This window comes from Hippopotamus amphibius, chromosome 7, assembly GCF_030028045.1.
Source record: "Hippopotamus amphibius kiboko isolate mHipAmp2 chromosome 7, mHipAmp2.hap2, whole genome shotgun sequence".
NCBI classification, from domain to species: domain Eukaryota; kingdom Metazoa; phylum Chordata; class Mammalia; order Artiodactyla; family Hippopotamidae; genus Hippopotamus; species Hippopotamus amphibius.
Window position 1 is genome coordinate 68,682,977 of NC_080192.1, and position 25,720 is coordinate 68,708,696.

General features: G+C 43.1%; 2 protein-coding genes across 2 annotated transcripts in view; both read left to right on the forward strand.

The window, feature by feature from the left end:
• DNAH6 (dynein axonemal heavy chain 6) overlaps positions 1-25,720 on the forward strand; it is a 276,466-nt gene that overhangs the window by 192,520 nt on the left and 58,226 nt on the right. Inside the window, exons 57-62 of the mRNA XM_057743457.1 lie at positions 4,466-4,630; positions 6,803-6,870; positions 7,501-7,681; positions 11,241-11,420; positions 18,786-19,019; positions 23,831-23,966. Of these exons, the coding sequence (XP_057599440.1) occupies positions 4,466-4,630; positions 6,803-6,870; positions 7,501-7,681; positions 11,241-11,420; positions 18,786-19,019; positions 23,831-23,966 (964 nt within the window). The remainder of the gene's footprint in view (positions 1-4,465; positions 4,631-6,802; positions 6,871-7,500; positions 7,682-11,240; positions 11,421-18,785; positions 19,020-23,830; positions 23,967-25,720) is intronic.
• Positions 13,695-14,062, forward strand: LOC130857744 (microtubule nucleation factor SSNA1-like). Its single transcript, XM_057743459.1, has one exon. It carries the CDS (start codon positions 13,700-13,702, stop codon positions 14,060-14,062), a length of 363 nt encoding a protein of 120 aa, XP_057599442.1. The 5' UTR covers positions 13,695-13,699.

Sequence of the window (25,720 nt, forward strand, 5' to 3'; positions counted from 1 at the left end):
AAGAATCTGCCTGCCAATGCAGGGGACACGGGTTCCAGCCCTGGTCCGGGAAGATCCCACGTGCTGCGGAGCAACTAAGCCCGTGCACCATAACTACTGAGCCTGCACTCTAGGGCCGGCATGCCACAATTACTGAGGCCACAAGCTGCAATTACTGAAGCCCACGTGCCTAGAGCCTGTGCTCCGCAGCAAGAGAAGCCACCACGATGAGAAGCCCGCACACTCACCGCAACTAGAGAAAGCCCACGCTCAGCAACAAAGACCCAACACAGCCAATAAATAAATAAATAAATTTATAAAGAAAAAAAAGAGAGAGATGGGCTTTCCAGGCAAAGGGGACAACATTTACAATGGCCTTGGGCACAAAAGAAACTGGGTAATAATTGTGGTTTATTTCCCTAATTTCCCATTCTGTTTTATAAGAGATGAATGATAAGTGAATGCTGTGCGCCGAGCCTCAGTGTAACGGTGTCTAGAAGGATCTCTGCTGCAACAGGATGGTGAGAAGTGCAAAAAAGACCGCAGACCTGGGGCAGCTTAGCTGCAGCCCTGGCGTGGTGCCTGGAATAATTAATCAGTAACAGCAGCTGCAGCTACCACTCCCTGAGTGCTTGCTACACGCCAGACTCTGTTGTTGGTATTTAAAGCATATTAACTCTTTAATCCACACTGCAACCTTACAAAGCAGTTACTACTGTTATTCCATTTTACCAGTGAGGAAACTGAGGCACAGAAAGGTTAAGTAAATCATCTGAGCAGCCTTAAGTAAATCATCTGAGGCTGTCTAGAAAATCCACAGCAAGCTGCCACACGGCCAGCTCAAAGCTACAAAGAGCACAGGAAGCTTCCATGTGTGGCTTGTGGGCTTGACCAAAACAGACAAGGTTCTGTAATGGGTTCCAGGCCCCCATTCAAACCCTGAAGTTACAGGATAGGGTGAGGTCTCCAAAAATCCTTGGCACAGTTATGTTAGCCCCAAACTGGATTTTTTTTTAAAAGCTCTTTATTGGAATATAATTGCTTTACACTGTTGTGCCAGTTTCCACTGTTCACCAAAGTGAATCAGCTGCATTTATACATATATCCCCATATCCCCTGCCTCCCGCGACTCCCTCCCACCCTCCCTATCCCAGCCTCACAAGTCATCACCCATCATCGCGTTGATCTCCCTATGTTATGCAGCAGCTTTCCACTAGGTATCTATTTTACAGTTGGTAGTGTATGTATGTCAATGCTACTCTCTCACTTTGTCCCAGCTTCCCCTTCGCCCCCCACCCCCTCAACCCCATGTCCTCCAGTCCATTCTCTGCATCTGCATCCTTATTCTTGCCCTGTCACTGGATTCATCAGTACCATTTTTTTTAGATTCCATATATAGGTTAGCATACGGTATTTGTTTTTCTCTTTCTGGCTTACTTCACTCTGTATGACAGTCTCTAGCTCCTTCCACTTCACTACAAATAACTCAATTTCATTCCTTTTTATGGCTGAGTAATATTCCATTGTGTATATGTGCCACATTTTCTTTATCCATTCATCTGTTGATGGGCATCTAGGTTGCTTGCATGTGCTGGCTATTGTAAATAGTGCTGCAGTGAACATTGTGGTACATGTTTCTTTCTGGATTATGGTTTTCTCTGGGCATATGCCCAGTAGTGGGATTGCTATGTCATGTGGTAGTTCCGTTTTTACTTTTTTAAGGAACCTCCATACTGCCAAACTGGATTCTTAAACCCCAGTTTACTTCATGCCACAGGAGGTCCCGAGGGAATTCTTCTCTCATGACAGTGGACAAAAGACTTTCTGTGACATTCTGCCCCTGGACAGTAGAGCCTGTTACCTGTAGGGCGTGCTCTTGGGAGTGGGGGCGTGGCCCTGGTTAGGGCCTGGCCAGGGACAGGACACTCTGACTCAGCCTTTCCTACTTTCTGTGACTTGGTGTCATTCAGATTATACACCTAGCTGCTTTCTACATTTGTGGGGTGATATTTTCAAACTTTGTCCCCATGCATTCATGAATGTGAAATCAAGTTAACTGACCTCAGTCAGCATTTTTAATGAAATAGAAGAGACTTTGTTTCTAATTCACCTGGTATTGGTTACAACTTTTAAAGCAGAATGTGTCTCAAGCACTAAATTTCCATTCACAAAACTTTCTCTGAGTCACTTTTTAAACAGCTTTACAACATGCCTAGGTAGGCTTATAATTTTGCTACTCTAAACAATACTTTTCTTTGGAAAACAATACTTTTCTTTGGAAAACAACTCCCATCAAGTTGGTTCAGTTTAACATACTAATTTCTAGAGGCCTGGTACATGCAGTTGATAACTACAGGGGATGGAAGGTTTAAAAAGTAGATCCCAGAAGATGAAAGTTGCCTTAATGAGTATTTTTCTCGTAAACATCAAGGTATATACTTCAGAACACTTCAGTGACCAAAGATTTGGTCTACTAAAGAATCTGCTTGAGGGACTTCCCTGGTGGTGCAGTGGTTAAGAACCCACCTGCCAATGCAGGAGACATGGGTTCAGTCCCTGGCCCAGGAAGATCCCACATGCCTCAGAGCAACTAAGCCCATGTGTCACAACCACTGAGCCTGTGCTCTAAAACCTGCGAGCCACAACTACTGAGCCCAAGTGCTACAACTACTGAAGCCCACGTGCCTAGAGCCCGTGCTCTGCAACAAGAGAAGCCACCACAATGAGAAGCTCATGCACGGCAACAAAGAGTAGCCCCCACTCTCCACAACTAGAGAAAGCCCGTGCGCAGCAACAAAGACCCAAGACAGCCAAAAATAAATAAATAAAGCTTAAAAAAAAAAAAAGAATCTGCTTGATAGCTAAACACTTCAGACACAAAGTTAACATAGGTTACATACACCTCACAACAAATGCAATGGTCTGTTAAAATAAACCAACATGAAACTAGAAAAGAAAAACTAGCTATGCTTTAGTGCCTAAAGTATCATAGTATCACACTTAGTAGAAAGAAATCTTATCTTCCCCTTAAGTACTTGTCATGCTGTACAGATTTTTAAATGTTAACAAAAATAAAGAAATGCTTGAAAACTGATTATCAGAGGGAACGGAGACCGAGTGTTGAAGCCAAGTAATCCTCAGGCAGAGCTTAGCTACTTCTTCCATGCGGGACGTGTCGTAGAACAGACTTTAAAAAGTACAAAATTGTATCGTGGATAGTAAGGGAAACCTTATCTCATAAACTTTCATTTTAAGAATTTGCATGCTTGTGTAGCAGGGAAAAGCTAAATTGGACTCCATGTTGGATCTGTTTATTTTACATTAACCTTTGTATTCTATTGCTTTTGCTATGAGTTTAGAATGTTGCTTTACAGCCTGAAATATACAGGATAGCCCATTCTCAAGCCTCTGACCTTTAAAGTTCCAGAACAAAGAATAACATTTGCCTTGTCGGAGGTTTACAGGAACATCGTGATCTGACCTATGTGGACAGCTGCAGGACAGCTGCACCAAGAAGTCTCCAGCAACCAACAACACCCCCTTCCCTTTTTAGAATAAAAGAAGCCTGAATTCTAAGGCAAGATGATTTTTTGACTGGCACTAGTCTGCCATCTTCTCAGTCTGCCAGCTTTCCAAATAAAGTCGTATTCCTTACCGCAACACCTCATCTCGAATTCACTGGCCTGTTGTGTGGCAAGCAGAGCCAGCTTGGATTCCGTAACACTTGGGTACCACGCCACAATGTGAAATCGATTTGTTGACTATAAATGACATCAAATTCAGGCAGCTCCTGGGCCACAGGTCCCTGTCACGTACATGCTGAGTTAAAGATGTTTGTCATGGCGTCTGTTGGCAATGTCTGCGTGCCCGTGTTCTTACCAACAATCACATTTGCTTTGAGGGAAAAATAAAGTCCCTGTCATGTAGAGTAGCAATCTACGAATTTCTATAAAGAGCCAGATATTTTGGGTTTTTCAGGTCACAGACAGTCCCTGTACAAATATTCTCTGAACAAATATTCTTCTTTGTTTTGTTTAGTTTTGGGGTTTTGTTTGTTTGTTTTAAAGAAGGTCAAAACAATCCTTAGCTCAAGAGCTATATAAAAATAGGCCCCAGAGGGCCAGATTCTGCCTGCAGGCTGTAGATTGCCAACTTCTGCCTCAGAAAAACCATGAACAGAGCTTCCTTTGTCTGGGGCCTGTTCAAGGACCACCCTGCAGGCTCTCCTTTCTTAGCTGCTTTCTCTTGGGGCTGAATTGTATATACGTTTAGTTGAAATTAATATATGGCCTCCCCAGGCTCTAATCTCTTTAGAGTATCCATGAAACCATCCCTAGAAAGTGTATACTGTTAGAGGTAGTGAGAGGAGTTCGAGAAACATCCATAAGATCACTGAAAAATTGCCCATTCCAAGTAAAGTCTCAGGCCGAAGACCTTTGAAAAGCTGTTGCCATCCATTTAATGACTTTTTTTTTTAATCTTTAAGCTGAGAGAGACCCTGGATCCAGCCCTGGAACCCATCCTGTTGAAACAGACTTTCATCAGTGGGGGACGGCTACTCATTCGCCTTGGAGACTCGGACATTGATTATGACAAAAACTTCAGGTTCTACATGACGACCAAGCTGCCAAACCCCCACTACCTGCCTGAGGTTTGAGCTGCCGGCCTGGAACTGCCCGCCTGGGAGGATGTTGCTGGTGTGGCGGGTCTCGCACCTGCAGGGAACCACGCCCCCAGCCCCCTTTGCCCCTCTGCCACCCACCTCCTCCCACCCTCTTCCACTCGCTTCTCTTCCGAGTCCCCACCCTGGTTCCAGTCGCCCTTCTGGTTGGGACTCCAATCCCTCGCCTCTGCGGGACCTCCAGGCCCCCGCCCTGTCTCGTGACCCCGTGCTTCTCTTCCTCGCCCCTGCCTCGTCCCTCCTGGTCCCCAGCCACTCCTCCTCACAACACACGGGACACGCCTCCTCATCGTTCTTCTCTCTGCTTCAGAACGAGGCCATCCGTCCCCTCTTATTGCAGCTGAGAAGTGAATCAGAGCCTAAGGGAGCCTGCCAGGGTCTCAGTGTGCAGGTGCCCAGCAGATAGCCCCAAGTAAGGCGGTGGCCTGCTGGGGAAGTGTGGTGACCGGCAGCATTGGAGGGTCACGATCCTAACATCCAGTGTCTGTGCTTAAGAGTTCTGGGGGAGGGGCATCTTGTCCCCTTCCTCGTGCTCTCAGGCTATTTGAGGGGAGCTGTGTGAACCCCACATCCGTACACAGGTCTCTGAACCACGGTAAGATCCAGAAGAAGCCCTACCCTTGTGCTGCAGAGCCCAAGGCAGCTGTCACAGAAATGAAGACAGCTGGGATGCCTTTCTCCCTCCCCACAGGGGGCTCGGAGGGGCAGCTCCACCCCTTCACCCTCCCACCTCCACCGCCTACCCACCTAGCAAACCCCCCACCCCTGCCCCCGCATACCCCCGGCGCTGCCTCTGCTCCAGGCACAGCGGCTCACTCGGCAGGGTCTTCCCAGCCCGCAGGCCTCCCCTTCTCTAGTGGGGCCCAAGCAGTGAGGGATGGGATGTCACCAGTCTTCCCCCACTAAAACTCCTCTTGGAATATATTTTAGTTACTGAGTTCCTCATAGCTGCCTGTCTTCCCTAGATGTGTTCAGGGTGAAGGAAATCTACACATTTCTTGCATAAAATGAGGGAAATGCTATTAAAAGCCTAGGTCAGGGTTTTCCTTGTCAGTCTCGAGGGGTTTAATTACACAGCCGCTGCTGGAGCTCCTGTCCCAAGTTCCCTTTCAAATTCGAGAAAAGTGACCCATGTGGTGACTCACAGCCTTTGATTTCTCACTTCATTTAATTTTGAGAGAGAACGTCATACACACCCCCAGTCCCAGCTCTGTGACTGCAGGTAAATTATCCCATTTCTTGGACCCTAGAGTTCATCAACTATAAAGTGGAGATAAAGCCCACTTCAGGGATTTGTCTGTGAAGTTAAATAAGAATAATGTGTGTAGATACACAACAAGGTCCTACTGTGTAGCACATGGAACTATATTCAATATCCTGTGATAAACCATAATGGGAAAGAATATAAAAAGAACATATATATACGTAAAACTGAATCACTTTGCTGTACAGCAGAAACTCACACAACATTGTAAATCAACTATACGTCAATAAAATTTTTAAAAATTTAAGAATAATGTGTATAAAAATATGACATTCACTCATTATGTTTGTGATTTTCGCTATTAACTTATTCCGGTATAATGTCATAATATTATAGCTACAATTTTTCATAAAAATAGTATGATGAGACAAACTATGTAAAGCTCTATTATTAATAACAGCATCTTTTTAACAAAGACAAACTATGTGAAAGTCTCTAGAACTAAATGATTTTTATTAGCCCATTTCGTCCTCACAAATACCCTATGCATTGTTCCTATTTTTCCAGTTTTTAAGGATCAGCACCTGAAGCTCAGAATAGACTGGCTTGTCCCACATCCTACATCACCGACTGGTACAGCTAGAATTTGAGCCCTGCTTCTTTCTAACCCCTCACTGGCTCACCTTTTCTTAAAACATCATTGTCTAACGGTGGCATTTGAGGAACAAGATTACCACTCACAGCAGCAGGGAAAATCACATTAGAATTTAGTGAGATGAGGATTTTATTGCTTGCCGTGTGTGTGGGTAGTGTGTTACCCATTAGACCTGGGGTACATCCATCTGGGCAATAATGAGCCCTGTTCTAATAAAGAAAGCTGTTCTTATTTTATTAGCCTGAGCTGAGGCATTTTTATGGACTGTATGCTTCTCTTCTAGGTGTGCATCAAAGTTACCATCATCAATTTCACTGTAACCAAGTCAGGTCTGGAGGATCAGTTGTTAAGGTAAAATCTGGAGGATCAGTTGTTAAGGTAAAAAGGAGGGGGCAGAGGGGCAAAGATTTCCTGATATCTTGTTTAGAAATTTTGACTAAGAAAAAGATTAGCTTGAAAATAGGGGGATGGGAGCAAATGATGAAAGAACAAGTGAAGAGAGAGGTAAGTTCGCATGTTTAGATGGGAGAAGCTGGAAGTAAAGCCCCCTTTTTAGATGCAACCAAGAATCATTTCATGGAGGTGGTGGAATTTCAGAATCTCCCATGTGAGTAAGAAAAGAACGTTCCAGGCACCATTTTCAGCTTGGCACAAGCAACCAGAAACAAAAATTGAATCATTAGAAAGATCAAGCACTGAATAGGTTTTCCTAAGAGAAGATGAGCAGAAGCTATGGGAGCTGTGGTTGGGTACAGGCCTCTGAAATACAAGATAAAGAATCAGAGCTTATATGTAGCGCAGTGAATAGCCACTGGGTACACCCAGCAAAAGAGGGGCCTTGTGCATTAAGATTTGGCCGGTAGCTTTAGTATTCAGCTACGTAGTATTCAGGATAGGAACAGTGAGAACTGGGGAAAGAAAAATAGAAGGAACTTCAGGGCCCTGACAAAGACCTAATTTAGGGATTCACTTTGGCATCAGTGATGTCGTGAGGCTTGAGAAGCCTGAGTTGGAAGAACAAAGGATCAAGCTCATTGTGAGCATCAACACGGATAAAAACCAGCTGAAAGCTATTGAAGAGAAAATCCTGAAAATGCTCTTCACATCTGAGGGAAATATTCTGGACAATGAGGAACTCATTGACACACTCCAGGATTCAAAGGCAAGTAAAATATTTTTATTATTTATAGTAAGTGTGTTACTTCAAAAGTTATAACTACAGCCTGTGAGGGTCCTGCAGAGTCTTTTAAAGCAAGAATGGTGGGACTTCCCTGGTGGTGCAGCGGTTAAGAATCCGCCTGCCAGCTATTTACATAGCATTTACATTGCATTAGGTATTACAAGGAATCTAGAGATGATTTAAAGTATACAGGAGGATGTGTGAGTAGGTTATATGCAAATACTATGCGTTTTTATATAAGGAACTTAAACATCCGTGCATTTTGGTGTTGGGGGTGGGGCATATATTTGAAACCCAATAGGAACAATGCCTTACACATATCAAGAGACTTCTGTAGTAGATAGAGAAACAGATTATATGAACTTTAAGGAAACCTCACCCTCAGAATGTAGGACACTCTACTGGACTTCTGACATGGTTTCTTCAATAAATTGATGCCACTAAAAAAAAAAAAAGAATCTTCCTGCCAATGCTGGGGACACAGGTTCGATACCTGGTCTGGGAAGATCCTACGTGCCTTGGAACAACTAAGCCCGTGTGCCACAACTATTGAGTCTGCACTCTAGAGCCCAAGAGCCACAACTACTGAGCCCACATGCCACAACTACTGATGCCCGCATGCTTAGAGCCCGTGCTCCACAACAAGAGAAGCCACTGCACTGAGAGGCCTGCGCACCACAATGAAGAGTAGCCCCCACTCTCCACAACTAGAGAAAGCCTGCATACAGCAATGAAGATCCAACACAGTCAAAAAATAAATAAATAAATAAATAAAATTATTTATTTAAAAAAGAATGAATTTATTTAAAAAAAAAAAAAAAAAGCAAGAATGGTAACCAAAGGAAGAGTAGGTAAACTGACAACTTCTCCTCTTGTCTGCATTTTTTAAACAAAGCATGTCATGTAAAGAACTGGGACAAGAAGTAAGTTAAAAGGAACAACACAATGACATACTCACATTAATGTCATCCCTTCCAGAACGTTTCCCTGGTCTTCCCAACTAGAATGAATTGCTTCCTTCTTGGAACACCTGTAACACCTTCTCTGTACCTCTAATGCAGCATTTGTCATTGTTTACCTTATGTCATAGTTATCCAATTACCTATCTTTTCTGTTCTCCTCATGTAGCAGGAATCTATTTTATAAATTGTGTGAGTTCTTGGCTTTCCCCTTTGCCAGCTTAGAAACCCATTTTCCTGGGTCTACTAAGCCGTTACCACTCTTCTGTGTGCTTTGTAGCATCAAAAGTTTATTTCTTCTTCCATTCCTCCCATCTTTATGAGTTTGCAGTGTGTTTTAAAAATCCCTTTGCTATAACTCTATCATGGTTTCAGTAGGAAATAATGGTAGATACATGTATTCTGACTGCTGTCTTTATCTGTAAACTAGTTTCTGTTTGCAAGGAGTTGCCTTGAAGACATCCTTTCTGTAGAGTAGAGACAGGACTGATTGCTGGGCTGCATTTCCTGCCACTTCCTGCCTATAGTTCATACTCCCCTAAACTCCCAGAGCCCTCATTTAAAAATCGGTCTTGGACTTCATAGGTGGCTCAGTGGTTAAGAATCCACCTGCCAATGCAGGGGACACAGTTTCGATCTCTGCTCCAGGAAGATCCCACAAGCCTCGGAGCAACTAAGCCCGTGCGCCACAACTATTGAGCCCATGCTCCACAACAAGAGAAGCCACCGCAATGAGGAGCCCATGCACCACAATGAAGAGTAGCCCCCACTCACTACAACTAGAGAAAGCCCGTGTGCAGCAACGAAGACCCAACTCAGCCAATACGTAGATGATAGATGATGATAGGTAGATAGATAGATAGATGATAGAGATGATAGATATAGATAGATGATAGATAGATAGATAGATAGATAGATAGATAGATAGATAGATAGATAGATTATAGATAGATAGATGATAGATAGAGATAGATGATAGATAGATATAAATCAATTTTAAAAATAAAATAAAATATAAACATAGGTCTCATCTTCCCTCACCACTGCTGACGCCTCAAGTCTCTAGGCATAATGTCTGTCAGTAGTTACTGAACTCAGCTGAGGTGCATAGCCTTCTAATGTTCTCTGGCCAAAAGAAGAAAATGTTCCCCTTTGCTGTCTCGTTCGCCCTGGGTTCTGCATTATCAGGGCCTTGTGCTCACAAGGAATAAAGCATCGTTTGCAGGTGGGTCTCCATAATCCAGCTGCTCGCATGTCAGCTTCCCTTTTTCTACTCATATGTACCAAGCTTTAGTTGAGTCCAGTATTGAGACTGGCATTTTCCCCTCAGGTTCCTAAGGGATCAATACAGGGAGAATGTGAGCCTTTGATTCCAGGGCACAGCTTCTGCACCGAGTCCCTCCCTCCCCTCTCCTGAAGCCCTTGAAATGGGGCTAGTCTGAACTGTGTTGTTCGCATAAAATACACACCAGATGTCCAAGGTTGAATTCCCCAGAATGTAAAAGTATTTTAATAATTTTTATGTTGATTATATATTGACATATATGTCAAGGTAGATTGGATTATATTGGGTTAAATATATTGTAAAAATTCATTTTACTTGTTTCTTTTTACTTTAAGTTAGAAAAGTGGCTAATATTATATTTCCAGACCAGCGGCCCCATAGTAATTGTTCATGGTCCCTGCCCTAGACCCTGTGACTTCTTCGAGACAGAGGCTCTCCCAACCTAGGGATGTCCACACCTGAAGAAGATGAGGGGGTGGTGAAGAGCAAGGACAGCCAGCCATAGCGAAAGACAGAGAGACTGAGGGGGACAGAGAAGGGAATCTTGGAAAGCACACTGGCCAGAAGGTTCCCCAGAGCCACAAACACAAAAGTCAGAAAACCAAAAGAACTGCAAGAAACCTCGACAATATCTCCAGCTTACCTGGGTTCACAAACAACAGCTTCTACCACCAGATTTCCCAGTCTACACCTGGGATGCCAAGAAAAGAGAGAGAACATTAGACTTGCTTGTTATTCCAGAGTGGGATGTAGTACCACATCCTCCCAGCCTCTCTCCATCCCCCTCTTCTGGGCAGTTTCGTGGGCGTCCCTTCTCCCTTCACATACCTGCTTTAATTACGGGAGCCCTGCTCCGCAACAAGAGAAGCCACCCCAAGGAGAAGCCCGCGCACCTCAACAAAGAGTAGCCCTGCTCGCCACAACTAGAGAAAGCCTGCGCGCAGCAGTGAAGACCCAACACAGCCAACAAACAAACAAACAAATAAATTAATAAATGTATTTTTTTAAAAAAGTCACCCAGGTTCCAGGCTCAGAGAAGTTCTTCCCGGGCTCCTCGTGTTGCCTATCTCCATTTGCGCATGCCTCACTCTGCCTGGAAAGGAGGTCAGCTCGGTCAGAGGAAGGTCACTGAGTCCTGAGACTCAGTCATCTCTCTGGGGGTGGGGGGGCCCCCCGATTATAATCACAAATTCATCATCTCCTTCCTTCTGTCCTAGACCTAACTGGATGTGTTCCAAAAATCCCACCATTTTTTGGAAACAGATCCTTAAGAACTTGTTTTCCTGTGTTTATTCAGATCACTTCCGGTGCCATTAAAATCAGGCTGAAGGAAGCAGAAGCCACTGAACAGATGATAAACGTTGCTCGTGAGAAGTACCGTCCCGTGGCCACTCGAGGCTCTGTCATGTACTTTGTCATCGCGAGCCTCTCAGAAATAGATCCTATGTATCAATACTCGCTAAAATATTTTAAACAGGTAAGTGTGCTGCTGTTGTTAGTGAAATTTATCTCTCCAGCTTCCCTCTAAAGGGTTTATATCCTGTTGAGTTACTTCCTGCCTCAGACAAATCATAAGTTTAGTTATCAGGTGAAATCCTCCAGAAGTTTGGGTTCAGACTGTGGCTCAAGCATGGCCCTTAAAGACTCAGGTGCCCAATACACACAGAACACTCCACAGAGGAAGAAAAGGAAGCTTCTTTGCAAGTTGCATTTTCTCTTGGCTTCTCAACTAATAGCTTGCTTGTTTTCCTTCTTACCTGCTTTTCTTTTCTTTTAAGAATCCCAGCTCCATTCTGTTTCTCTACACTTTCTCTCTAGTAATCTGGCTTCCTTTTCACTGCGAGAGTTTTCTCTGTTGCATCCCAAGTCTCAGATAGCTCTGACCTTAAGCAAATTGGTTTCTGTATCTTTTTATTTTCCAGAATTTGTTTTACAACTGGCTCTCCTCCGACCCCTGGCCTTTATTTATAGGGGCTGTACTTGCCAGGTCCCATTTCCTGTGTTCCTTTCCCACTTTGACCATGTAACTGGGAGACTTCCTTGGTTCATGTATGGTTTCTCCACTTGGTCTCCTAGTCACAGTTGAATTTCCTCTGACCTCCTATGAGTAGGATATTTTCACCTCTCATCCTCTTTAAGGCAGCATTCTAGTATCTCCCAAAAGCAAAGTGAATGTCACAAAACTTTGGCGAGCAATGTCAGTTTACCCAAAGAATTCCAGGGGACACAGAGAGTTTGCACCACTCATCACACAGCAAAACATACCAAGCATCCACAGGGGTCCCCTCTATCCACCTCCATGGTTTCTCTCAGCCCATCCGCCACATGGCTTCTCTGCCTGTTTCCCATCTACCAGCTCCTGTTCTCCTCTTATCTGTATTGATCCCTTTTCTGCGCAGAGCAGTTTAGCTCACTCTGGCTTCTCTAATCATCTGTGCTCACACCCATAACACAATTCAAGCTTCATATACACCGCTCACAGTAGAAAACGGTAGAGAATCGTAAATAGACCTTCTTTCCCCGCAACATATCTTTATTTCCTGCTACATGCCCTTATACCTATAGTGCTGGCTCTCACCCCGCAGACCAGGCCAGCCCAGCCCTCATGTTTTCAAAACACTGCTCTGTATACACCGGGGTCCAAAATGGATCTTCGCAGACATTGCCCATCAAACACAGTTCACGTTCCAAAGCCACATCCACCCTGTCCCTGTTCTGTCTCTAGAGCCACATTTCCCACTAGTTCTCTGCCAACAGCCAACTGGATCCATTCACATTCCCTGGATTCCCAGCTTAAGTGCCACCTTCTGCAGTGAAGCCTGTGGCTGAGGCTGCAGTCATCTGGGGCTAGATGTCCAAAGTGGACACTCACGTGGCTGGGATGTCCACTTCTACACTCACCTCTCCATGTGACTTGGGTTCCAAGAGGGCAGCTCCCTAAAGCAAACATTCTAAGAAGCCAAGATGGAAGCTGCAAGGCCTCTTCTGACCGTGGTTTGGGTGTCAGTGTATCCCTTGTGCTGCCGTCTCTTGGTCAATGGAATCACCGAGGCTAGCCCAGATTCAAGAGGAGGGGATTTAGACTCCACTTCTCAATGGAAGGAGTAGAACACCATTGCAACAGTCTTTTCTCCGACACACGTGAATGCCCCATGTGGCAATTCCACTGCTCTGCCTTGGGTAGTGGGCTCTCCCCTCCTGCTGGAGTTTGACCTCCCAGAAGGGAGGTCAGGGCTCACCCAGCCCTGCTTCTCCTCAAGGTGGCTCGCACCATATGACACATCATGAGTGTCTCATGAGCAAAGAGGCTATTTCCATCCCTCCATTAAAAAAGCTGTTGAAATATTGCAACAGTGTTCATACACTAGACCAAGCTTGGTTTTCCCTCTGCATGTCTTGTTTCGTGGTCAGGGACCAGCAGCAACAGGAGCTGCAGGAGAGAGTGAAAATGAAGAACTGATAGAAATGAGAGCAGGTTGTGTAGAGACACCTGGGCTCTCTTCCAACAAGATGCACATCTGCTGTAGCAGACTTTACAAGCCATTTCTGTTCAGGTCGCAGCTCAGTTTCTAAAGGCCATTCTCACCCCTCTTCCTTTAGTTGGTGGGTATTAAACCAAACCAGGTAAAGATCAGAAAATTCTTTCATTCTACCTCAATGAATTTGGTAACACTTTTCTCATCCTGGGTGTTTTGGAATTCACGCTTTTCAAGGTTTTAAAATCTCCTTTAAGAAATAAAAATGGGGGCGGCGACCATGACCCAGCAGGGCGCGGTGCTGCAGAACTACAACAACGAGCTGGTCAAGGGTATCGAGGAGCTGCGTCAGAAGCGGGAAGAGTTGCGCCGGCAGATCCAGCAGGAGGAGGAGGAGAAGCAGCGGCTGCAGAATGAGGTGAGGCAGCTGACAGAGAACCCGGCCCGAGTCAATGAGAACCTGGCTCGCAAGATCGCCTCTCGGAACGAGTTCGATCGGACCATCGCGGAGACAGAGGCAGCCTACCTCAAGATCCTGGAGCGCTCGCAGACTCTGCTTAGTGTCCTGAAGAGGGAAGCAGGGAACCTGACCAAGGCCACAGCCTCGGAGCAGAAGAGCAGCGGAGGCAAGGACAGCGGATGAGGCCACGGAGGGGGAGGGCCTGCCTCCGCTGCGCCCGCCCGTGGCTCAGCCCCCCGCAAGTCTGTCTTCAAAGCATCTTCGTTCTTCACGGCAGCAGCTTCCTCCTCTAGTCTTGGGTGCTGGGAGAGGCAACTGCCAACCTTCACTGGCTCTGGGTGACAGGAAAGCCCTGGGCGTAACCCACCAGGCCCTGTGCTCACATAGGCTCTGGAGAGGGCAGCTCTCCTCAGGGCCCTGCTGAGGCCCACACACCACCCCCAGGGCTTCAAGGAAGGCTCCGCTTCTAGTCTCAGCACCTTGGGAGTCCCCTCACCCCTCCCTTGGCCTGCCGGTGCCCAGGCTAGTGGGGGAGGGGCCGGGGCCCTCCTCCACCTCAGAGCTTGCTCTGGGGGCCCATGACTGTCAATAAAGGTTGTCTCTAAAGAAAAAAAAATGCCATGCCCAGCTCACTTCCATCATTGCTATTACCTGCCTGGCCCCTATAGGTATTTGAATTTTCAATTCCAAATCTTTGCCAACTTTCTTACAATAAAAAGGAGAATGAAGCACCAGCAGGTTAGATCACTTGCTCAATGTCACACCTTCATTAGCAGCAAAAGCTGATTCTAATACAGTACTTGGTCTCTTGATCCCCAAAGCAACATCTTTTTTTTGTTTTGGAAATTGCACTCGGATGCATGAGTTTCAACCATTTTCATTTTGTAACTGAAATATAGTTGACGTACAATATTATGTCAGTTTCAAAGGTCCTACATAGTGATTTGATATTTGCATACATTATGAAGTGATCACCACAATAAGTCCAGCAACCATCTTTTCCCATACAAAGTTATTACAATATTGACCATATTCCTTTACAGTTTTCTTAACACTTTCTCCAAGGAAGTGGATGACAGTTCCCAGGAGACACTGATAGAGTAATGTAAGAAGAAGACTCAGTAAAGAACTTCAGGAAACTGCTCTTTGAAAGGGAAGTGGAAGAGGAGGAGTAAATAAAGAATACACAAATAAGGGAGAAGGAGAATCAAAAGAACAAATGCTTACTGAAATGTGTTCATTCATTAATTCACTTGAGCGCCTACTCTGTACAAGGCAGTGTGCACAAGGACCCAGGGATGAAGTAGTGAGCAAGACAGATGAGGTTGAAAAAAAAAAGACAAAAAAAAAAAAAAAAAAGACAGACAAGATCCCTGGCCTCAGAGAAGTTACATTCTAATGCAATGACTACTAGGCAAACTTATTCATCTATAAGTGTTTGCAAATTAAAATATTTTTATCTCCTTGAAATAGTTATATGGCACTATAAATAAATACATGATGAAACAGAAGACATTAAAAAAACTAATTCTTTAAAATTTGTGACACTATTGACAGAAGATTTTAGTGTAAAATGTGATCTCAAGAATTTTCAAAAAGAAAGAAGCAACCTTTTTTCATTCAGTAAATCTGCACACTGATTCTACTACCGACAGTGGGTCGCCTTCTTCCTCTTCATTTTATTAAAGAAACGGTCTCCGTAACCTCACGACAGGATGGAAGAGCGCTGAGGAAACGGCTCTGAGGAACCGTGGGGATAACCTCCAAGTCAGCCAGAGCTTGATCAGAACCCCAGCTCCACCAAGGGAGGGTAACCTTGGGAAGCCATCTGACCTCTCAGGATCCTGCTTCCCTCCTCTCTAAAACAGGAAGAGTGATTCCCATCTCTCACAAACTTCTGAGGATTATGTAAGCATGCATAGGTAATGCTCAACAAGCCTCTGAGAGTACCTGCTGAGAAGCACATGTGGTGTTCCCGGATTTCTCCTCCTGTAATGCTTTCGCTCACCCTCAGCAGGGGTGAGGCACAGGTGATGGCCCTGACCATCAGCTAACCCCAAAATACAGCACCTGGGCATACTGAGCACTTGAAGCTGAAGGAGTCTGAGAAAACGGCAGAAGCAGGAAGATCACTCCGACCTTCTCACTGCCCTTCTCTCCTGAAACAGGTCATAAAGCTCATGTGAGAGGTGCCCTCCCTACACACAGAGGAAAGTAACATCCTTATCTCTGAGGACAAAGGGACACTGAGAAGAATCCCAACAAGCAGGCCTTACTAAGTTTCCTCCAGTTCACGACCTTTACCTTTGACCTATCACATTCCTCCGCAACTGCCTATGCTTCCTCAGACCTAGCACAAAAATACTCAGGTCTAACTGTTTCATCAGGTCTTCATCTCCTTATGAAGGCTCCCATGTCACACAAAACCTATGTTAAGGAAACGTGCACTTTTCTCCTGTTAACCTGTCCTTGTCAGTATAATTTTTGGACCCAGCTTGGAACCCTAAGAGGGTTGAGGAAAACTTTCCTCTCCCACAGCCCTTAGCCACATGGTCACTTTATACCAATAACATCCTGGCACATGGACCAGAACAGGCCGTGGGCTTGTCAGTTAAAGCCCAGCTTTAAAAGGTCTGCACACCAAAGTGGGGAGATATTTTCCTTGGGAAAACTACCAACTCAGACTGTTTTCTATGCTGGCATGAGAACAAGAGTTTGTCTGAGACTTTTATGTGAAGGTCAAGCAAAACATTCTCACTAAACACTGAAAGTAAAATGCAATCTGAAAAACAGACATTTGAAAGGCTTTAAAGAAGGAACTGACTGGATAATGATATCACTGAAGAATGCATTTATCTTATATTTTTTTGGCTGGGAGATATACAGACTTGGGAAAGTCTTTCTAAAAGGAGGTAACTGCAGACAGGCTGTGTTTAATATATCTTACAAAACACTGCTGCCCACAAGGTAAAAATCAGTCAGAATATGGGACATTAGATAAAGAAAAAGAAAATTAAACAGGAGACACATGCTTTAATGATCTATATAGTTGTAGAATGTTCATATTATTGCTAAATAATATTTCACTGCAATATACAATTTATTCAACCGTTATACTGCTCATTGGCATTAGGTAGTTTCCGATCTGGGGCTATTAGGAATATGCTATGAACATTCTAGATGTGCTATCAGAATGTGCAATCATGCACAGGCTAAGACATGTTTTTTAGGTGAACACATACAAGTATTTCTATCGGTCATATACTTAGGAGTATATGGTGGTATATTCTGGAGGATACTCAGTAGTATTCCATCATGGTTAATTTGCACTTCTCTAACAAATTTACATTTCTCTAATGATTAATAAAGTTGAACACCTTAAAAAAAAAAGAAAAGAAATAAAAATGAAGATGCTCTGAAAATATCTTGGGCTGACAGAAGAAGGGTTATAGGATGAATCATCAAAACACTGGCGTTTTGCTGTTCGGAACGGAAACTAGAACTGTAGTTTCCCTTCCAAAACACAACTGTAGTTTCTCTTCCAAAACACAACTGTAGGTGACAGCCCTGGCCAGGTCATCCTCTACCAAACTCATCCATAAGTCCTTTTGACACTAATGTTATTTAGTGTATGTCAAGATTCACTGCGTTTTATTTTGGTTCCAAACTTAATACATCTTCACTGGACTTTAAGCTCTCTGCTTCTTGTTGTTAAAGAAAGCTCAATCCTCTTTTCTTCTGAGTTTGTTAAAGTAACAATTCCATTATTCTTTGTTGCCCAAACTTTCCAGAGAATTAACAAGTGCTTTCCCAACCTCTAGAATAAGTGAATGCTTCCTCCAAGCCCTTTTAACTTTGGGGGTTGGAAACCTATCTTTCAACGAGGAGACTTACAGTCAGCTCTCTTCCCCTTGTGCTCCGTCTTGTTGGCAGGAGGGGTGGGTAAAAGGAGGCCTGCACAAGGGCAGTGCAGCATTTTTATGGGGCAGTGAAGCACACTTGACCCTCGTCAGCTTTGGTCCTCAGCTGGCCTCCAGCGTCCAGTCTGCTTTGATCTGTCTGATCTCCCCACGAGCAGTGCATCTTGATCCTTCTCAAGATGACCAAGGGATTGGGCAGCCCTGCCTCACCTGGCACTTTTGCCCATTGTGCTGTGGATCCTTGAGGCTGAAGCCATAAGGATGGCCTGCTCATCCCTCGTGAGACCCGCAGCCTCTGCTGCAAGATCCCCTTGCCCGTGACTTCCAGGCAGGCCCATGAGTTCAGGCTCTACACAGCTTTGTCACACAGCTCCAGACTTTTGGGAATTTCTGGGTCTCCCCTCCCCCTGCCCTGGTGCTACTTGGAAGTGGCAGGAAATGGGTGGGGCTGCCTCTGTCCCTCTCACCTGAGCCCTCCATGCTGCCATCTCTGCTGCCCTCCTGCTATCCTTGTAATGTGGGGCACCTTTTGGAGAACAGGCCTGTTCCCAAAACTTCCAGGTGAGAAACAGGGTGGAAGTCTCCTTTAAAATTGGATCCTCTTAAATTTCAAAGAAAATTCCTGCACATTCTTCCCACACAACTCCCATATGTGAGTTGAGGCTATGAGAAACTGGTCCTGCCAACTCACCTTCATTTTCCATTTTCTGTCCCAAGTCAAGATGATGCCTTTTGAATAGTCAAGAATTTGACATTGGTCCATTTCTGAAAAATGGGGAGAGAAAGAGGAGTGCACAAAATAAATATTACATGTAAATGTGTCCATTTGGGATGAATTCTAGACTTTTTCATGATACAGTATTCATCTCCTGTGTTGCTGTTTATTCACTGAATTTGGGGGAGTTCAGATGAGGAGCAGGGACTTTTTTTTTTTCCTCCACAAAATTGAATTAAATCAGAGACGCTGATAGAGTTCTCTTTCACAGTTATTCAATACAACAATTGAAACCTCCGTGAAAACAGATGATCTAAAGCAGCGCATGGAAATATTGCTGGAACAGACTCTCCTAACTGCTTATGTCAATGTCTCAAGAGGACTTTTTGAGCAACATAAACTCATCTACAGCTTTATGCTCTGTGTTGAGATCATGCGTCAGCAAGGAAGCTTAACTGATGCTGAATGGAATTTCTTTCTCCGAGGTTCTGCAGGACTGGAAAAGGTATCTGTGTCAACTTTAGACTGTGAATGTTGTTAGATAGAGCCCACAAGCACCTACCAATGCTCCACGGTGGTGCTTGTGGCTCAAGGTTATACATTCGGCTGTATGGCCCACTGGGGGTCCAGGGCCCAGGCTATAACTTAGTTCTGTCTTTAGTTGCTGTGTAATGTCTGCAACATTTGACCTTTTTATGCAGTGATATCCTTACATGTAGAAAAGGGATATTGGAAGTAACCAGGGAGCTAGTAGGTGGTAAAGCCAAATCCAGTCTCTGTACCCCAACATCACATTATTGGGTTGGCCAAAAAGTTCATAAGATGTTACCAAAAAACCTGAACAAACTTTTTGGCCAACCCAGTAAATCTTGGAGACAGAGTTTTGGGTGAAGTAGAAAATAATAGCTTTATTGCTTTGCCAGGCAAAGGGGACCACAGTGGGCTAATGCCCTCAAAACTGTGTGTCCTGACCTGAAGGGGGTAGTGAGGAGTTTTATAGTCATGGTTCAAAGAGAGCGTGATCCGCTTGTGGACATTCTTCTGATTGGTTGATAGGTAGGAGTCAGCATCATCACCCTTCTGGTTCCAGCCGGTCTGGTGTCTGCGTGCTTGTGGGCAGCACACAGTTAACTTCTCCCGCCTGGTGGGGGTCAGTATCTGCAACACAGCTCGAAGATATTGTTATGTGTATCCCTCGAGGGGGAGCCAGGACCCTCCCCAAAGACTGCACCATTGTTTCCTGACGGTTCCTCCCTTGTCTCCACATCCTTCCCTTCTCTGATTAACAGCTGTTTGAACCTGCTTGTTGGAACTCAGGAAAGGTCACAGAGCGGAATGAAGCTTATTTCTATAATCAAGAAATGGGGGTCACAGAAAGGCTTTTGTGCCCAGGGGCCCCACAGGGTCCTGCTTGGTTTCTATGGGAACATGTCTTGAAAAGTTGACCATTTACAAATGGAAAGAGTTAAAATCCAGTAAAAGTTGTAATTCACAGCTCTGTCCGTAGTGTTTGTGAAATCATGACCCTCTCTTGCCTGGACACATCTTTCATTATAAAGCATGGGGAGGAACAGAACTTGGTTGTTTTCTGTAATACCATAATATTCATCAAACTTGCTCTAGTCCCTCAAACTGGCCTGACTCACCCACATACCACAGACCTGATGGCCCACAGAACTGAGGCACAGTCCCCAAGTTCTTGCCTGCAATTCCATCCAGTCCAACTCTAAACTCTTGGCTCTGTCCTGTCCATCTTGAGCCCTGCCCTTGGCCCCTACAGACCTGACATCTGCACCTGTGTGCCAGTATTTGAGCCTCAGTGTATCACTGGGACATTGGACTTTGTGCTTTTATTTGACTCTCAGCACCTTATACTCCCAGGACAAGCCCAGTCAAGACCTTTCCACCAGATGGTCCTTCTTCTCTGACCCCCACCCACCCTGCATACATATGCATTGTATTCATCCCTGCTTAATGCCATCTTAACTTCACAATCACAGGCAATACTTACAGAGGGCTTGCTGTGTGTTTCATGTGTATCCACTCATTTATTTCAGTATTGCTGTTGGATGAGTTCCTAATTTTATCCCTAGCCTGCAAATAAGTTAATTAGGCACAGAGAGATGAAGTAACTCATCTTAGCAGGGTTTGGAACCAAGATTCAGACTCTCGGGGTCAGTCTGTAGAGCTTGCCCTCTTACCCGCCTCACTCTGTTTCTATTAGTCAGTCACTCAGCCAGGCCCTTCCTGGTATTGTCCCCCTTCTTTCCTCACAGCATCCTTAACAGCCTTGTTTACAGTTTTATCAAGCAGAGACTCAGAGAGGTTAAAGACCTTTCCAGAATTGCGTAGCTAATAATCATAAAAACACTCAAGCAACCAGAAATGAAAGAGAACTTTCTCAACCAGATAAAGACCATATACAAAAACCCACAGCTAACATCATACGTAATAGTGAAAGCCTGGATGCATCCCACCTGGGATCAAAAACAAGACAAGGATGTTTGCTCTCAGCACTTCTTTTCAACTTTGTACTGGAAATTCTTGCCAGGTCAATTAGACAAGAAAAAGAAACGAAGTGCATCCAGATTGGAAAGTAAGATGTAAAACTATCTCTGTTTGCAGATGACATGATTCTGGTTGTGTTTTTGGCTGTGCCACGTGGCTTGTGGGATCTTAGTTCCGCGACCAGGGATTGAACCCAGACCACAGCAGTAAAAGCGCAGATTCCTAACCACTGGACTGCCAGGGAACATCCATACAGATGACATGATTTTGTATATAGAAAACACTAAGGAGTCTACTTAAAAAAAAAAAAAAACTATTAGAATTAACAAACGAGTTCAGCAAGGTTGCAGGATATAGGATCAGCATACAAAATTAATATGGATTTCTTTACATGTGCAATGAACAATATAAAGTGAAACTAACAAAATAATTCCATGTATAGTGACATCAAAAATAATAAAATACTTAGAAATAAATTTAACAAAAGAAGTTCAAAGTTATACTCTGAAAACTACAAAATAGGCTGAAAGAAATTAGAGGACCTAAATAAATGGATTGGAGATTTAATATTATTAGGATGGCAATACTCCCCAAACTGATCTACAGATTCAGCAATATCCCTATCAAAATTCTGGCTTGTTTCTTTTCAGCAACTGCCAAACTGATGCTAAATTTTATACAGAATTGCAAGAGATCTAGATCCCAAAGCTTACTACAAAGCAGCAGTAATTAAGACAGTATGATACTAGCATGTAGATAGACATATGGATAAATGGAGTCAAATATGAAAATCCAGAAATAAAACCATTTGTCTGTGGTCAACTGATTTTGACAAGGATGCCAAGACAATTCAGTGGAAAAAGGAGTCTTTTCAATAGATGGTGCTGGGATGACTGGATAGCCATACACAAGAGTGAAATTGGACCATTACATCACACCATATATAACTTACAATGAACCAAAGACCTAAATATAAGAACTAAAACTCTTAGAAGAAAACATATGAATAAATTTTCATTACCCTGAGATTCACAATGGATTCTTAGATATGACACCAAAAACATGAACAGCAAAAGACAAAATAGATAAATCAGACTTCATCAAAAATAAACATGTTTTTGCTTTGAAGGACACTATCAAGAAAGTGAAAAGACAAGCCACAGAATGGGAGAAAATATTTGCTAATCATATATCTGATAAAGGATTTTTATGTAGAATAAAGAACTCTTACAAATCCATAATAAAGACAACCCAACTTAGAAATAGACAAAGGACCTGAATAGATATTTCTCCAAAGATATACACAAGAACATGAAAAGATGTCTGACCTTATTATTCATCAGGAAAATGGAAATCAAAACCTTAAGGAGATGCTATTCACACCCACTAGAATGGCTAGAATCAAAAGACAGATAATACCAAGTGCTGGTGAGCATGTGGAGAAATCAGAACCCTCAGAAACTACTGACTAGGGTGAAAAATCATGCAGCTGCTTTGGAAAACAGTTTGGCAGCTCTTAAAACAATTAAATGTAGAAATACCACATGATCCAGCAATTCCACTCTTAGGTATATATCAAAGAGAAATGAAAACATATGTTCACACAAAAACTTATAGACATGAATATTCACAGCAGCACTATTCCTAATAGCCAACAATCCCATCCATCAACTGATGAGCAGATAAACGAAATGTGGTATACCCATAACAACAGAATATCATTCAGTCATAAAAAGAATGAAGTACTGATACATACCACAGCATGAATAAACCTTAGCATTAAGCTAAGGGAAAGAAATCAGTCACAAAAGACCATATATTATAAAATTTGATTTTTTGAAGTAGTCAGAATAGGCAAATCTATAGAGACAGAAAGCAGTACTAAACTTTCAAAATTTAGTTTCAAAGTCCTAAATTTTCAAAGAACTAGTTCCAGTTGCTTAGGGCTAGAAGGCATGAGCGAATGAGGGGAGAACTGCTAAAGGACGCATGGGTTTTTTGGGGGAGATGAAATATTCTAAAATTGACTGTGCTCATGGTTACACACAACTGAATTTACTAAAATACATTGGATTGTATGCTTTAAATGGGTGAATTGCATGCTATGTGAATTGTATCTTCAATAAAGCTATTTTAAAATAGAATATAAAACCTCAGGCAAATATTCACTAAATTTTCAAGGAACTAGTTTCAGTCTACAATCACAGCTGTTTCTCTGTCTCTTTTAAAACTGTTTACCCACACACACAAGAGCTTCATAAAGAATTGCCAAATGGCATAATACTTTTCCCAGAAATTTCTGGGAATATATGAAACAATGAGACATATATACACTCAGCCCAACTGCGATGAGATTGTCACTTGGTTTGCTACTGATTTTGCTCTACTGCTCAGCTTTCGCTATCTCCTAGAGGTGAGAACATCTAGGGACTTGATTTGGAAGCTAGTTCTCTATGGAAAAAAAGTCATTAATATAAGAATGTTTGAGGGGTGGGGAGAAACTGATATGGCATGTTGCAGAACAGGCTAGAAGTAGACTTTACGGGTTTAATTTTAACCCTTCACCAGATCAGCTGCTAACTGCACATGTCAACATGACAAGCTTTCATCAGCTGCACTTCTGTCCAAACACCAACAGGTAGAACTGATTCAGCCCCCTTTCTATTTCACCATATCTTATACTTGTCCTGGGCAAATGGGTATTTTTAACGTGGTATTAAAGTTTGATTTTTCACTTAGACAAGGTGAAAGCATATTCTGTGGTTGTCTTTGTGAATTATTATTCATTTTCTTTCTGTCTTCTAATAGGAACACCTGCCTAAGCCTGAGTTTCCCTGGCTGCTCACTGCCACGTGGTTCGCATGCTGTGACTTAGAAGAATTATTTCCAGTTTTTAAAGGACTTACACAATATATAGTGTTACATCCTATTTCCATACGCATAGGTAATATGTCAAAAAGGCTCTGCTACAGGGGGTTGTAAACAAGCTCGTGAATCCTAACTTTAAGGTCTCCATTAACCTCTTCTGCAATATCAATATTTTTCACTAGGAAATGTCTTCATTATTAAGAAATTGTGAATTACTTTTTTCCCAATTTCTTGAGTTGAACGCTTGGCCCATGAATTGTCAATATTTCACGTTTACTATTATACCCATTTTAAGGAAATACATTTACCTCTAAGTATTGCTTTAGCTGCATCCCATATGGTTCTTTTTTTTTTTACTTTTTATTGAAGGATAACATACACATGGAGAAGTACACAAATCAAAATCAACAACTTGGTTATCAAAAACTAACTGTGCGGGCTTCCTAGGTGGCGCAGTGGTTGAGAATCTGCCTGCCAATGCAGGGGACACGGGTTCGATCCCTGCTCCAGGAAGATCCCACATGCCGTGGAGCAACTAAGCCCATGTGCCACAACTATTGAGCCTGTGCTTTAGAGCCCGTGAGCCACAACTGTTGAGCCCATGTGCTGCAACTACTGAAGCCCACGTGCCTAGAGCCCATGCTCCGCAACAAGAGAAGCCACGGCAGTGAGGAGCCTGTGCACCACAATGAAGAGTAGCCCCCACTCACCGCAGCTAAAAGAAAGCCTGCGCACAGCAAAAAAGACCCAACACAGCCAATAAAATAAATAAATAAATAAATAAATAAATTTATTAAAAAAAAAAAACTAACTGTGCTTATGAGCCACCACCCAAGTCAAGAATTAGACCAGTACCAGCATCACAGAATCCCCCCATACTCCTTCCTAGGCCCCTCTCCCTCCTCCTCAGAGGCTATGCTTGCTGTGAATTATAACATTCTATGTTACTTTTTCCCCACAAGTTTTAATATGTAGCCCTTTTGATTCTAAAAGTACAGTTTAATTCAAAAGTATTTCGGATTTTGTGGTACTATCTTTATTGTTTATAATTTAACTATGTTGTAGAAATGATACTCATGGTTTTCATGAAAATGATTCTTTGTAATTTATTTATACTTCAGTTCCCCTAAAATGTTCCCTGTGTGTCTATTCTTGGATACAAGATTCCATATGTAATCTTTAGTTCAAATCTATTAACTGTGGTATTTATTTTACTCTTTTAATCTGTTGGTTTCTAAGAGAGGTATATTAAGATACACCACTATGACTGACAATTTCTCTTTGTAATTCTAGAATTTCTCCCATTATATCTTGTGGGACTGATGATGTTAAGTATAAATAGGTTTAGGATTATTATCTTCCTAGTAAATTGTTCCTTTTTTATTAAATACTATTCCTCTTTACCCTGAATAGTGTTTTTTTGCCTTAAAATATATTTTCTAACTTTGATATTACAGCAGAATTATCTTCATTAGTATTCTCCCTTTATATATTTCTAAACTCTTTATTTTCAAGTCTTTTGTGTCATCATCATATTTTTGGTATCTTTAGTCGGATTTTGCTGTTTTGAGAAATATGAGTCTCTCTTTTTTAACAGGCAAGTTTTAATCCAATTATTGTAAGGATGGTTATTGCTCTATTCCAGTGACTCTCAACTGGGGAAGATTTTGTTCCCCAGGGAACATTCAGCAACATGTGAAGACATTATTGGTTGCCACAACTGGAGTGGTGCAGGCATCTAGTAGGCAGAAACCAGAGATGTGACTAAACATCCTACAATGATCAGAACAGCCCTCCATAACAAATGGTCGTTTGGCCCCAAGGGACAGT